The sequence below is a fragment of the Carlito syrichta genome, unplaced genomic scaffold (genome assembly GCF_000164805.1).
Source record: "Carlito syrichta isolate Samal-C Ts95f unplaced genomic scaffold, Tarsius_syrichta-2.0.1 Scaffold301888, whole genome shotgun sequence".
In the NCBI taxonomy this organism is placed as follows: Eukaryota; Metazoa; Chordata; class Mammalia; order Primates; family Tarsiidae; genus Carlito; species Carlito syrichta.
Window position 1 is genome coordinate 77,614 of NW_007245984.1, and position 14,527 is coordinate 92,140.

Below are 14,527 nucleotides of genomic sequence, written 5' to 3' on the forward strand. Positions count from 1 at the left end.
AGTGAGCTATAATCATGCCACTGCTCTCCAGAATGAGACCCTGGTTCAAAAAAAATAAAGTAAAAGCATGTTTTTTTTCAAAGTATGTTTTAATAGGAACTAAGAAGAATATGAGTTCATCTTGTTTTGCCTTTTGTTTTAAGTTTTGAAGAGCACGGGCATATGCGCTTTGCTGTCAAAACGGGTAGAGAGGCGAGTAATTGTACAGACTAGAGGCCAGTCACCCGCCACTCTGGTGGGCTGTGTAAGGAGTCCTCCCTGATTCCTCTGTCTTCATACCCTTAAAATTTCAGAGCTTCTGCTTAATTTAACCTGGCAGGTAGCTACAGTATTGATTTTGAGGTGAAAAATAAAAAGCCCAGGCTGGGCACAATGGCTCACGCCTATAATCCCAGCACTTTGGGAGCCAAAGTGCGAAGATTACTTGAGTCCAGGAGTTCAAGACAACATCTCTGTGAAAAATTTAAAAATTAGCTGGGTGTGGTGGCACATGACTGCAGTCCCACCCAGCTACTTGGGAGGTTGAGGCAGGAGAACTGCCTGCGCCCTGGAAGTCAAGGTTGTGGTGAGCCATGATCATGTCACTGCACTCCAGCCTGAGTAACAGAGTCAAATCCTGACTTGTGGGCGGGGCTCGGTGGCTCACCCTGTAACCCCAGTACTTTGGGAGGCTGAGGCGAGTGGATTGCCTGAGCCCGCAGGTTCGAGACCAGCCCAGGCAACTTGGCGAGACCTCATCTTTACAATAAGAAAATTAGCTGGGCCTGGTAGCAAGCGCCTGTAGTTCTGGCTACTTAGGCAGAAGGATCTCCGGAGCCAAGCAGGTCAATGCTAGGGTGGCCTGAGTGTGCCACTGCCCTCCATCCTGGGCAACAGAGAGAGATTCTAGCTCAAAAAAAAAAAAAAGAAAAAGAAAAAAAAAAAAAAGGAATCCCGACTCACAATAATAACACAAATAATAAAAAGCACAGACAACACAACCCCTAGATCATACATGAACAAGACGCCGGCGTGGATGAGCCCTGGAGTCGGTTGCAGACATCCGTCGCCTACTAATCCGCCCTGGCGATGATCAGAACCGTCATCACGAGCACCATGATGAAAAACACCCACATGAAGAACCGGTCGATGACCTTGGCCACCTTCTTCCACTCGCTGCCCTTGGAGTGGGCGGCCCTGTGGTCCTTGAGGCACTTGGCGATGTACGCGATGTTCCTGGCCAGCGCCGCGTACCGTGCACAGTCCCCGCCGTCAGCCTTGGAGTGGCAGCCCCGCTCGCTCTTGGAGAGTCCGCTCACGTCCTCCCCTCTGGAAAGGTCTTTGTTCCTGACCGTCTTCAGGCGAGACTCCGGGAGGGGGCAATAAACCTCCGTGAGGTGGTCCTGCTCCCTGTGGCGGCGTGGGCGGAGGCAGCTGTCCCCGACGTCGTAGACAAACAGGAGCCGGGACATGTACTTCAGAATGACCACCCTGGCCCAGCGCGGCACCGGCCGGGCCTCGGCGCCGCAGAAGTGGATGTTCATCACCATGATGGTCAGGGCGGTGGAAGCTGTGATGAGAGCCATGGTGGCTATGTAGTATTTACCTAGAGTCAAAGCGACAGCAACGGCCAGATTAGCTCTGACTGTCCCCATTCAGCCGTGCGTCACTTAACGAGGGGGGGGCGCATGCAGAGAAAGGCGATTTCGTGGTTGCGCACGGAGTGCGCCTCCGCACACCTAGTTGGTACAGTCTGCGCCACACCGGGCCGGGGCGGTCTAGCCTGCTGCCCCCAGGCTACACACCTGCATGGCACGTGACCACTCCAAGGCCTGAGGACAGCTGTAACCCAGTGAGAAGTATTTGTGTATTTAAACAGAAAAGATGCGGTAAAAATATGATGTTGTCATCTTATGGGACCAGCGTTGCATAGGTAGTCTGGGTCATCGAGCAAAACGCTGCTAGGTGACACAGGGCTGTATTTGGCTTAAAAAGAAAGAAACAGGCTGGGCATGGTGGCTCAGGACTTTGGGAAGCTGAGGAGAGAGGATTGCCTGAGCCCAGGGGTTCAAGATCACCTTGGGCTACTTGGAAGGCTGAGGAGGAAGAATCGCCTGAGCCCAGCAGGTTGAGGCTACAGTGGCCGTGAATGTGCCACTGTACTCCAGCCTGGGCGACAGTGAGACTCCAACTCAAAAAATAAAATAAAATAAACACCCAGGCTGGAGTGCAGTGATACAGTCACAGCTCACTGCAGCCTCAACCTCCTGGGTTCAGGTAATTCTCCCACCTCAGCCTCCTGAGTAACTGGGACATACCACCATGCCTGGATAATTTTTGCATTTTTTTAATAAAGACAAGGTCTCGCTATGTTGCCCAGACTAGTGTCGAACTCCTGGGCTCAAGCAATCCTCCCAAATCCACCTTGGGTCTTCCAAAATGTTGGGGTTACAGGCATGAGCCACCATACCTGGCCACACACATTTTCTAAGTGGTGACTAATATACTCCCATGAGTAGACTAGTACAACCCTAATGGTTACTAGTGTAGACCTTTGAATCCGACTTCCTTGGATCCAGTCCCAGCTTTGACACTCACTAGACTTGGGACCTCAAGAGAAGTATATAATTGTGCTAAGCCTCAGCTTCCTGTCCTATACAGTGGGTGCAGTCATGGTATCTAAGTCACAGGAATAAGGGGAAGCTTAACTGAGATGTTACACACACAGTTCCCAGCACTGTCCTTGGTTCAGAGTTAAAAGGTTTGGAAGTGTTTGCTGAAATCACAATGTGGAAAACTTTTCCATTCTCAACAATTCATGAACTTAACCAGTTCTCAGAATTGGCTTCAGACCTCATTAAAATAGAAGCCACTTACTGTAGAGTAAGAAAGGAGAAATGGTATTGAAAATGTGATCATAAGCCAGGCTCAGTGGCTCAGCCTGTAATCCCGCACCTTGGGAGGCTGAGGTGAGTGGATTGTCTGAGTCCGCGGGTTCGAGACCTGCCTGGGCAACTGGGCGAGACCTCATCTCTACAATAAATCAAAAATCAGCGGGCGTGGTAGTGCACGCCTGTAATTCCGCCTACTCGGAAGGCTGAGGTGGAAGGATCACCGGAGCCCAGTGGGTCAAGGCTGCAGTGGCCAGGAGCGGCCACTGTGCACTCCAGTCTGGGTGACAGAGTGAGACTCCAATTCAAAAAAAAAGAAAAGAAAAAGAAAATGTGATCATAGATTGGGCACGGTGGCTCACACCTGTAATCCCAGCACTTTGGGGAAGTTGAGGCAGGAGGATTAATTGAGTCCTGGAGTTCGAAACCAGACTTGGCAAAACAGCAAGATCTTGTCTTTACCAAAAAATCCAAAAAATTAGCCAGACGTGGTGACAACTATAGTCCCAGTTACTCCAGAAGCTGAGGCAGGAGGATTTCCTGAGCCCAGCAGGTCAAGGCTGTGGTGAGCCAAAGTCATGTTACTACACTCCATCCTAAGCAACAGAGTGAGATCCTGACTCAAAATATATATATATGATAAAAGAATCCTATTTCAAAAGTGCTGTTAAAAAAAAGAAAATTCAGATTAATATCTGTCGCCTAGATTGGAGTACAGTGGAACGCTCCTGGCCACTGCAGCCTCAGCCTGCTGGACTCTGGCTATCGCTCCGCCTTAGCCTTCCAAGTAGCTGGAACTACAGGCATGTGCTACCAGACCCGGCTAATTTTTTTTATTTATTGTAGGGATGAGGTCTCGCCAAGTTGCCCAGATGGGTCTCGAACCCATGGGATCAGGCAATCCACTCACCTCAGCCTCCCAAAGGCGTGGGATTACAGGCTGAGCCACTGAGCCCAGCTTCTATTTATTTTTGAGCCAGAGTCTCACTCTGTTGCCCAGGCTGAAATGCAGTGGCACGATCACAGCTCACTGCAGCGCCAACCTCCTGGGTTCAGGTGATCCTTCTGCCTCAGCATTCCAAGTGGCTGGGACCACAAGTGGATACCACCATGCCTGGGTAATTTTTTTTACTTTTCTATAGAGACAAGGTCTAGCTCTGTTGTCCAGACTGGTCTTGTACTCCTGGGCTCAAGTGATCCTCCTGCTTCGGCCTCCCAAAGTCCTGGGAATACAGGCGTGAGCCACTGTGCCTGGCCAGAATCTGCATTTTAAAATAAGCTTCCTACTAGCATACCCTGGAAAGGTGAGGATGATTCTGTTAAGGTAGATCTCAGGTTTAAAAGTCCAGCCTGTCTCCTATCATGTTTGCCACTCTTCCCGAGAACAAAGGCCTTGAGACAGGAGACGATACTAATAGCCACTGTATACTCAGTACTTGTTCTGTGCCTGGTTCTGCACCAAGCAATGACACAGAAGGTATCAATTACACAAATGTTGCAGAAGATGAAGCAGAGATCAGAGGCTCAGTAACTTGCCCAAATCTGATCAAGAATGATGTCTTGTGTCTGCCGTTGGCGGGTGTGGTGGTGCCCACCTGTGGTCTCAGCTACTGGGGGTGCAGAGGCAGAAGGATCACCTGAGCCCAGGAGGTCGAGGTTGCAGTGAGCCATGGTCATGCCACTGCACCCTAGTCTGGACCACAGAGTGAGACCTTGACTCAAAAATTAATAGAGCATTCAAATGCTGGTTTCTCTGACCTCAGCATCAGAACCTTCACCACTAGGTCAGTGGTTTTCAGACTTGAACAGAAAGTGCATCAGAATTGCCCAGAAGGTTTGTGAAAACAGAGGGCCAGACCTCTTTTCCAGGGCTCCTAGGTCTGTAGGTAGGGGGGCCTGAGCATCTACGTGTCTGGAAGTTCCCAGACACCGATGCTGTGGACCGAAGGACCGCCATTCGAGAACCACTGCCCTCAACTAGAATGCTGTCCATTGCTCTTCTGTGTAAACCCAGAGACCACAAGACCAGCTTTGATCCCAACCACCCTGTCTATGTTCAAAGACGCCAACTGCACACACCAAGAATCATGAGACAGCCTATATCGAGTCTAAAGTTGGCCACCTTGGCCAGGTGCGGTAGCTCAGCCTGTCATCCCAGCACTTTGGGAGGCCCAGGCGAGAGGATTGCCTGAGCCCGGGTCGAGACCAGCCTAGACAACTTGGCGAGACCTCGTTTCTACAATACATTTTTTTAAAAATTAGCCAGGTGTGGTAGCGCACACCTGTAGTTCCGGCTACTTGGAAGGCAGAGTCAGAAGGATCACCTGAGCCCAGCAGGTGGACACAGGTGGTCATGAGCATGCCACTGCACTCCAGCCTGGACGACAGAGTGAGACTCCTACTCAAAATAATATAAAATAAAAATAAAAATAAAGTTGGCTGCTTTGTGACAAGTTCAAAGGCACACACACACCCTCAAAGGCACAAGGCCAGTCGCGATGAAGCTTGAAGTGTAAAATACTTGAACTCACCTATCAGAGGGACGTTTTCAGAGGCTGGCATGATCTCCGCCACCATGAGCTGGAACACGGTCATGGCCAACAGGATGGTCACTCCCAGGGAGACCTTTTCCCCAGAGGCTGCTGGGAGGTAGAAGCTCAAGGGGGCCAGGAAGGAGATGAGGACACAGGGGACGAGGAGGTTGACGATGTAGAACGCGGACCTCCTCTTCAGCAGGAGCGTGAAGGTCACGTCCGGGTAGGGCTCGGAGCAGCAGCCATAGGAGATGACGTTCTTCACGGCGGGCATGCCGCGGACCTCCCACTCCACGTCCTCAATGAAGTCCGAGAGGTCGCCGCTGTCCAGCGCGTTGAACAGGTCCACCTGATTGCCGTTGTAGGTCCAGGACCCAAAGGTCAGGTTGCACTGCTGGCTGTCGAAGGGAAAGTAGGTGACGTCCACCACGCAGGAGCTCTTGGTGATGGCCGGGGCATCCCAGGTGATCAGGCCATCGTAGCGCAGGACCACGTTGGTGTTCACGGGCTCGGAAGACTCGTCGTCAGCCCTGGAGGCCAGACAAGGACAGTGAGAGCCATACCCCGAGAGGACTCACCACCGTCCTTCCCTCAGACAGCTCATGGCCCCGCACGCGTCATGGCAGTGTCTTTGGCGGTGATGCGCCATTTTCCCTGTCACTGTGGAATCAACTTGGATTCGCCCTTCTCCTCAGCTCCTGTTGCTAGTCAGGGCCAAGTTCTCTTGAATCTTAAAACAACACACATCTAGCTTTTCGACAACTCAGAGGCCAAAAGTCCTAAGATCACCGCATAGCAGGGCCACGTGCCCTCTGGAGGCTTTGGGGGTGGTCATAAGTCTGCCTTCTCCAGCTTCTAGAAGCCACCGTCTCCCTCATCTCAGGGCCCCTCCCTGCAGCACTAACCTCTCCTCGCTCATGGCATCCCCTGTCCTGATCCTCCTCTTCCCTCTTCTGAGGACCCTTGTGTCTAGGTGAGGCCCACCAGGATGCTCCAGGTTCCTCCTCCTGTCTCAAACCTGTCATCACATCTGCAAGGACTCTTTTTCCACAGGAGACAACGTTCACAGGCTGTGGGCATTCGGATGGGGGCATCTCGGGGGGTCATTGTCTGTAAAGCCCCAGCCCTTCACAGATGCATCCTACCTATGCAGAACCTATCATTTCTTGTCTCCCCTTTCCTATGCTTCTCATGTTCACGTTCTCAACTAGAATATTAAAAAAATGACCGGGACAGCATTTACACTGATGCTCAGGAATCGTCTGACCCTCACAGCATAGTTACATGTTTCTCCCTTGCACTCCCGTTCCTTGGCCTCTTCTTGGTCCTTGGGTGACTCCCTCTACTACCCCCCACCCCCTTGAGCTGGCCTTCGCGGTTTTACACTTGAGCCAAGGCGCCTTTCCCGGCTGGGGTTGTAAGAAGCCCACCCCTGGAGACTGGGGAGGAGCAAGCTGGTGAAGGACCTGACCCTGACCCTGACCCTCACCCTCACCCCGAGCATGGCCAGGGGCCGCCCTCACCAGAACACACCCAGAAACTCAGCCTAGTCTCATCGGTCCATCCCGTCCTCTCCTCTCCAGGGTCTTTCATGGGACATCTCCAATGTCCTTTCCTTCTCGTCCTTACCAAGAAGCCCCCTGCCCTCTGTGCATGGCTGACTGTGCCTCCTGGGCTGGGATTCTCTCTTCTCTGCCTCCCACTTGGTCCCCCTTGGTGCCTCTTACTCTGGGGCCCCCTGGACCCCTCCCACCCTCTCACCTCCTTCTCACCCCTGAACTGTTCTCAGGGTAACTGACATCTGTGTGGCCACGTCCATCTTGCCTCCATTTTCGACGCCGGCATGGCACACCCGAAGCCTCTCCTGAGTCCGCCCTGCGCCAATCCTTCAAGTGCTTCACCTGGGGGCTGTTTCTGGACACTCTTCCCCCCAGGTTTGCACAAACAGCTACCTCTCGGTTCCCCTTCTGTCTCTTGAACCACGATGTCCAAGACTCTTCCACAAAGGCCTGGATGGTAGAGGCCTCCCCAGCCTCACCCTTGGTCACCTTCCTTCCTCCCAGAAGGAGTTCTACCAGGCTGAGGCTTCACCACCTCCAGCCCAGACTCTCTTTCCAGATTTTGGACATACCTTTGGCATCTCCTGAGCTCATGCCTATAATCCCAGCACTTTGGGAGGTGGTGGCAAGAGGATTGCCTGAGCCCACAGGTTCGAGACCAGCCTGGGTGACTTGGCGAGATCTCATCTCTACAACAGATCAAAAAATTAGCCAGGCGTGGTAGCGCACACCTGGAGTTCCAGTAACTTGGAAGCCTGAGGCAGAAGATTGAGGCTGCAGTGGCCGTGAGCGTGCCACTGCACTCCAGCCTGGGTGAGAGAGTGAGACTCTGACTAAAAAAAAAAAAAAAGACACCAAATTCTTTCTCCAAACCTGTTCCTCCTCTCACTCCTTCATTTCCAGTCTTCTCTAGAAATCCTGCCACCCTCTAAGTCATCTAGCTGACCTTAAAGCTAAATTCTAGACAAATTTTTATGAATACAGCAGGGCATTCAATGCCTAGGTTTAAAATCCAGTCAGTAAAACTTTGCCATAACACATGCAAATTCATAATGTCTGTAAACTACTCTTATCTTCTTCTTATTTTTATTATTATTTGAATCGGGATCTCACTTTGTCGCCCAGGCTGGAGTGCAATGGCAAAATTATGGCTCCCCGCAGCCTCAGCCTCCTGGGCTCAGGCGATCCTTCTGCCTCAGCCTCCTGAGAGGCTGGGACTATAGGCACGTGCGACCATGCCCGGCTAAACTTTTTTATTTAATTGTAGAGACAAGGTTTCACTGTGTTGCCCAGGCTGGCCTCAAACTCCCAGCCTTAAGCAATTCTCCCGCCTCAGCCTCCCAAAATGCTAGCCTTTCAGGTGTGAGCCACTGCACCCGGCCAGTTGGCTGCTCTTTCCCTAATCTGTGTATGTCAGGAAGCCTTGCAGCCTCTACACTAACCACTGTACTAACCAAAGACTCATAGTAAACATTCTCTCCAGAACATTGAGCCCTATTCATTTACTTTTTTTTTTGAGGAGGAGGAGGAGGAGTCTTACTCTGTCGCCTGGGTTGGAGTGCAGTGACACGCTCACAGCCACCGCAGACTCTACCTGCTGAGCTCAGATGATCCTTCCACCTCAGCCTTCCAAGTAGCTGGAACTACAGGCACGCACTACCATGCCTGGCTAATTTTTTGATTTATCGTAGAGATGAGGTCTTGCCACGTTGCCCAAGCTGGTCTTGAATCTGTGGGCTCAGGCAATCCTCTCACCTCAGCCTCCCAAGGTGCTGGGATTATAGGCGTGAACTACCGTGCCCAGCTTTCATTTACTTTTTCAATGATTTGCTAACAAAGCTACTATATCGCTAAGGAGGTCACCGCCTCTTGGGACGATTCATCGGCTAAAGTGAATGAGGGAACATTCTTTTTTGAGGAGAATTCGTCTTCCCTTCAGCTTCTATGCATGGTCTTAGGTTCTGTTCTTGGGAGTAATGTTCTCTCTTTCTGATACCTCCTTTTCTCTGTGATGGCCTAAGGCAGCCACCAAGTCTGCCCAAGATCTCCTCTCGTCTAAACGAAGCATCAACAAAGTCAACTGTCCCTAGCCGGGCTCGGTGGCTCAGCCTGTAATCCCATGCCTTTGGGAGGCTGAGGTGAGTGGATTGCCTGAGCCCGTGGTTCGAGACCCCCCTGGGCAGCGAGACCTCATCTCTACAATAAATCAAAAAATCAGCTGGGCGTGGTAGCGCATGCCTGTAATTCCGGCTACTCGGAAGGCTAAGGTAGAAGGATCGCCGGAGTCCAGCAGGTGAGTCTGCAGTGGCCAGGAGCGGCCACTGCATTCCAGTCTAGGCGACCGAATGAGACTCCAACTCAAAAAAAAAAAAAAACTCAACTGTCCCTCACGTGAAGCGCTTCCAGGTCATCGCCTTCCTGGCTACTCCCTGACAAGTTTAGCCTTGTGAATTAAGTCATCAATGTCAATGGTGGCTCTGGACACTAAGAATCTTCCTGCCCAAAGTATCTTTTTTTTTTTTTTAGTTGGAATCTCACCCTGTGGCCCAGGCTGGAGTACAGTGGCACAACCTGGGCTCAGGCAATCCTTCTGCCTCAACTTTCTGAGTAGCTGGGGGACTATAGGTGCACACCACCACACCTGACTAATTTTATTTATTTTTTGGTAGAGACAAGGTCTCGCTATGTTGCCCAGTCTAGTAAAGTATCTAGACTAGACTGAATCACCCACTAGACTGAATCACTCACTCTATGCCCCTCTTTCCTCTTCCAGCCACCACTCAGAAAGCCCATTCCGTGGTTTGCAATGTTTCATATCCGTTTCTGAGAAGTGGCGATACTGCCTCCGGCATTAGAAGATTCCACAGGGCCAGGAATGCAGCCAGAAGGACTGGTCTCAGGGACACATTCATGACCAGGGACCCGACCTGCTTGATCCTACAACTCTCTCCTATTTTCATTTTAATTGGTTAAAGGAATACAAACATCCATCATTCAGCCATAGCTACGTTTAGGTTCAGAGGTTCCGCTAAATGGCATAACTGAGAAGTTTTACAGAGAAGTAGAGGGAAAACAGAGAATCCGAACTGTCCGTGACAAGATGGCTGAGAAGACTCAAGAGTTAACCAGAGGAACAGTAAAGAGTTGATTAATCAGTGTGGTGAAACTTGCCATGACCCTGTTCTCAAATAAAGTCACTTACTGAGTGTTGGGGGTTGAGACTTCAATATACTAATTTTTTTTTTTTTTTTGGAGTCGGAGTCTCACTCTGTCGCCCAGACTGGAGTGCAGTGGCCACTCCCAGCCACCGCAGCCTCGACCTGCTGGGCTCCAGCGATCCTTCTGCCTCAGCCTTCCAAGTAGCTGGAACTACAGGTACGTGCTACCATGCCCGGCTAATTTTTTTGATTTATTGTAGAGATGAGGTCTCGCCAAGTTGCCCAGGCCTCGCCAAGTTGCCCAGGCAGGTCTCGAACCCGTGGGCTCAGGCAATCCACTCACCTCAGCCTTCCAAGGCGCGGGATTACAGGCTGAGCCACCAAGCCCGGCTATTATATGAATTTTTCAAGGACACAAGCCAAATACAACTCAACAGGGACCCTCGTTGTCCAAGATCACATATCAATAATAGTCAGGCTGAGTGTGGTGTCTCATATCTGTAGTCAGCACTTTGGGAGAACGAGGTGGGAAGCCAAGAACTGCATGAGAAAAAGGCAGAGAACAGAGCTCGCAGGACATCTCCAGGCCAGTGATGAGGTGGGGGAAGGAGGGAGTGTGAGGACAGAATTTTCTTTTTCTTTCTTTTTTATTTTTATTTTTTTGTGTCAGAGTCTCACTCTGTCGCCCAGGCTGGAGTGCAGGGCCATAATCATGGCCACCATAGCCTCCACCTGCTGGCCTCAGGTGATCCTTCTGCCTCAGCCTCCCAAGTAGCTGGAACCACAGGCGTGTGCCACCACGCTAGGCTAATTTTTAAAAAATTTATTGTTATAGAGATGAGATCTCACCATGTTGGCCAGGCTGGTCTCAAAGTGGGTTCAGGCAGTCCTCTCTCCTCCGCCTCCCAAAGTGCTGGGATTACAGGTGTGAACCACGATGCCCAGCCAGAATTTTCCAAAGCCACTGTGGGTTGTGTGAGCTCGTTAGCACAGGACTGGCATCTGGTGAGAGGTACTGGGGTGGGCTTAGCATGAATGGCTGTGCTCCTTGCAGAGAAGCATTTCAGAAGGAGTTGGTCATGCCTCGGCCATCAAGGCAGGAGGGAGTGGAGAACCACCATTCTCTCGATTTTCCAGGCAGACTTGGTGGAACACACAGAATGCCATGGGAGCTGGGCTGTGTCAATTGAGTCCTCAGATGCTGCTCTCCTCACTCTGTGGTGGGAGGGTGGTGATAGAATGCGGCTTGTTCTCTTGCTCTGGGTGTGTGTGTGTGTGTGTGTGTGTGTGTGTGTGTGTGTGTGTGTGTGTATGAGAGAGAGAGAGAGAGAGAGAGAGAGAGAGAGAAAGAGAGAGAATGCGGGGGCGTGAACTGGAGTAAAAGAATACCAGTGGCCAGGCATGGTGCTCACATCAGTAATCCCAGCACTTTGGGAGGCCGTGAGAGGATTGCTTGAGCCCAGGAGTTCAAGACCAGCCTGGGCAACATAGTGAGCCCTCATCTCAAATAATACAAAAAATTAGCCAGGCATGGTGGTGTCTACCTAATCAGGAGGCTGAGATGGGAAGATCGCCTGAACCAGGAGGTCGAGGCTGCAGTGTTCCCTGATTGTGGGTGACAGAGACTCCAACTTAAAAAAGAAAAATTTTTAAAAAGGACACCAGTACTTGAATGTTATCTCCCTCGGGACAGGATAGGGAAGACTCCTCCAGTCACTCCAAGTGGGGACCGGACAGCGAATCAGGGCTACGAACCAGGAGGTCATGACCTTGGAGGGGCTCCCTGGGTGAGGAGGGAACCAGTTCCAGGCTGCAACCCCCCCACCCCCAGCAGGCCCCTGTGGCCTCCTTAAGGGAAATTCATGCCTGATTGGGAGGCTCCACCAAGGGACCCCTCCAGCTGCCCCACCACATTGTTCTGAGCCACAGCGGAAGCTCTCCCAACCCACGGAACTTGTTGGGCCCCAGAATAAAGAGAGAGACAAGGCTGGGCTCGATGGCTCAACCTGTAATCCCACGCCTTTGGGAGGCTTAGGTGAGTGGACTGCCTGAGTCCGCGGGTTTGAGACCCGCCTGGGCAACTTGGCAAGACCTTATCTCTACAATAAATCAAAAATTAGCTGGGTGTGGTAGCGCGTGCCTGTAGTTCCAGCTCCTCGGAAGGCTGAGGCGGAAGAATGGCCGGAGCCCAGCAGGTCGAGGCTGCGGTGGCCGGGAGTGGCCACTGCACTCCAGTCTGGGCGACAGAGTGAGACTCCAACTCAAAAAAAAAAAAAAGAGAGAGAGACGCTCCTTTGACAACAGCCGAAGTCCCTGAATTGAGGTGACAGATCTGGCTCCTCTCCCAAAGTGTGACCCATGACCAGCAGGGCCCATGGCCCAGGAGCCTGTGTGAGTGCAGGGCGTCGGGCCACCCCAGGCCTGCTGAACCAGGCCCTGCCATCTGGGTCAGCCTCCAGGCCACACAAAGCCCCAAATCCATAGGCTGGCAGTTAGATGGCCCATTCCAACATAATTCATTTTTTTTAAGTCGAAGTCCCAGGATGGGGTGCCATGGCACGACCATGGCTCACTGCAGCCTCAGACTCCTGAGCTCAAGCAGTCCTCCCACCTCAGCCTCCCAAGTAGCTGGGACTATAGGTGTACATCACTATGCCTGGCTAATTAAAAAAAAAAAATTGGTCAGGCATGGTGGCTCATGCCTATAATCCCAGCACTTTGGGAAGCCGAGTTGAGAGGATTGCTTGAACCCAAGAGTTCGATACCAACCTGGGCAACTTGGCAAGACCTCATCTCTACAATCAATCAAGAAAAATTAGCTGGGCATGGTGGCACACGCCTGTAGTTCCAGCTACTTGGAAGACTGAGGCAGAAGGATAGCCTGAGCCCAGCAGGTTGAGGCTGCGGTGGCCGTTAGCGTGCCACTGAACTCCAGCCTGGGCAACAGAGTGAGACTCCAACTCAAATAAATAAATGAAATGAAATAAATACATATTTCTTTTGAGGAGATGAGGTCTCACTCTGTTGTCCAGGCTGGTCTCAAACTCCTGAGCTCAAGTGATCCTCCTGCCTTGGCCTCCCACAGTGCTGGGATTACAGGTGTGAGCCACTGCACCTGACCTAGTTCACTACTGATATGTGATCTTGGACATCGAAGGCTGCTGTTGAATTGTATCTGTGAAAAATTCATCTACTGAAGTCTTAGCCCCCGACACACAGAATGTGACTTTATTTGAGAATGAAGTCATGGCAGATGGGCGTCATGGTAATTTATTTGAGAGTGGGGTCATGGTAATGAGTTAAATTAGGTTAGGATGAAGTCACACTGGGCACGTGATTCAAAATGACTGATGTCCTTATAGAAAGGGGAAATTTGGACACAGGAAACACACAGGGAGAGCATCATGTGAAGATAAGGGCAGAGATCAGAATGATGCTCCCACAATTCAAGGAACCCCAAAGATTGCCAGTAAGCCACCAGAAGCTGGGAGAGGCTAGGACCAAATTCTCCCTTACCTCAGAGGGATCACCCCACTGTCACCTGGGTCTTAGACTGGTAGACTCCAGAACAGTAAAATAATGCATTTCTGATGCATTAGTCCCCTGGTTTGTGGTCCTTTGTTATGGTCCCGCTAGCAAACTCATGCAGCCTACAATTTCCCACCTGGAAAGGCGGAGAGGAGATTGAATTTGATGGTCTCCTTCCAGCTCTAAGCTTTTATGACCTCTTATTTCACTATCTAAGATTCTGAGACCATTTTTTCAGGCCCTACAAACATGAATCAATATTTAACCGCATGCAGTTTTTTTGTTGTTTCTGTTTTTGTTTGTTTGTTTGTTTTTTGAGTTGGAGTCTCACTCTGTCACCCAGACTGGAGTGCAGTGGCCGCTCCCGGTCACCGCAGCCTCGACCTGCTGGGCTCCGGCGAACCTTCCGCCTCACCCTTCCAAGTAGCTGGAGCTACAGGCGTGCGCTACCACGCCCGGCTAATTTTTTGATTTATTGTAGAGATGAGGTCTCGCCAAGTTGCCCAAGCGGGTCTCGAACCCACGGGCTCAGGCAATCCTCTCACCTCAGCCTCCCAAAGTGCTGGGATTACAGGCTGAGCCACCGAGCCTGGCTTGTTTTTGTTTTTAAAGCTGGGTCCTGCAGTGGCATGATCACAGATCATGGCAGTCTCTACCTCCTGGGCTCAGGCAATCCTCCCACCTCAGCTTCCCGAGTAGTTGGGATTGTAGGCACATACCACCACGCCTGGCTGACGTTTTAGTTTTTTTGTAGAGACGACGTCTCACAAAGTGCTGGGATTACAGGCATGAGCCACCGCCTGGCTATGCATGTTTTAATCATTGCTTTTTCATGATGTTTGCACTCTTTTTTTTTTTTTTTTTTTTTTTTTTTGTTT

The 14,527-nt window shown here is 51.1% G+C and overlaps 1 protein-coding gene across 1 annotated transcript in view; it reads right to left on the bottom strand.

The window, feature by feature from the left end:
- Nucleotides 1-1,052: 1,052 nt before the first annotated feature.
- CHRNA9 (cholinergic receptor nicotinic alpha 9 subunit) overlaps nucleotides 1,053-14,527 on the bottom strand; it is a 16,224-nt gene continuing 2,749 nt past the window's right edge. The window contains exons 4-5 of the mRNA XM_008055586.1: nucleotides 5,402-5,934; nucleotides 1,053-1,585 (exon numbers count right to left, since the gene is read on the bottom strand). Coding sequence (XP_008053777.1) covers nucleotides 1,053-1,585; nucleotides 5,402-5,934 — 1,066 coding nt within the window. The remainder of the gene's footprint in view (nucleotides 1,586-5,401; nucleotides 5,935-14,527) is intronic.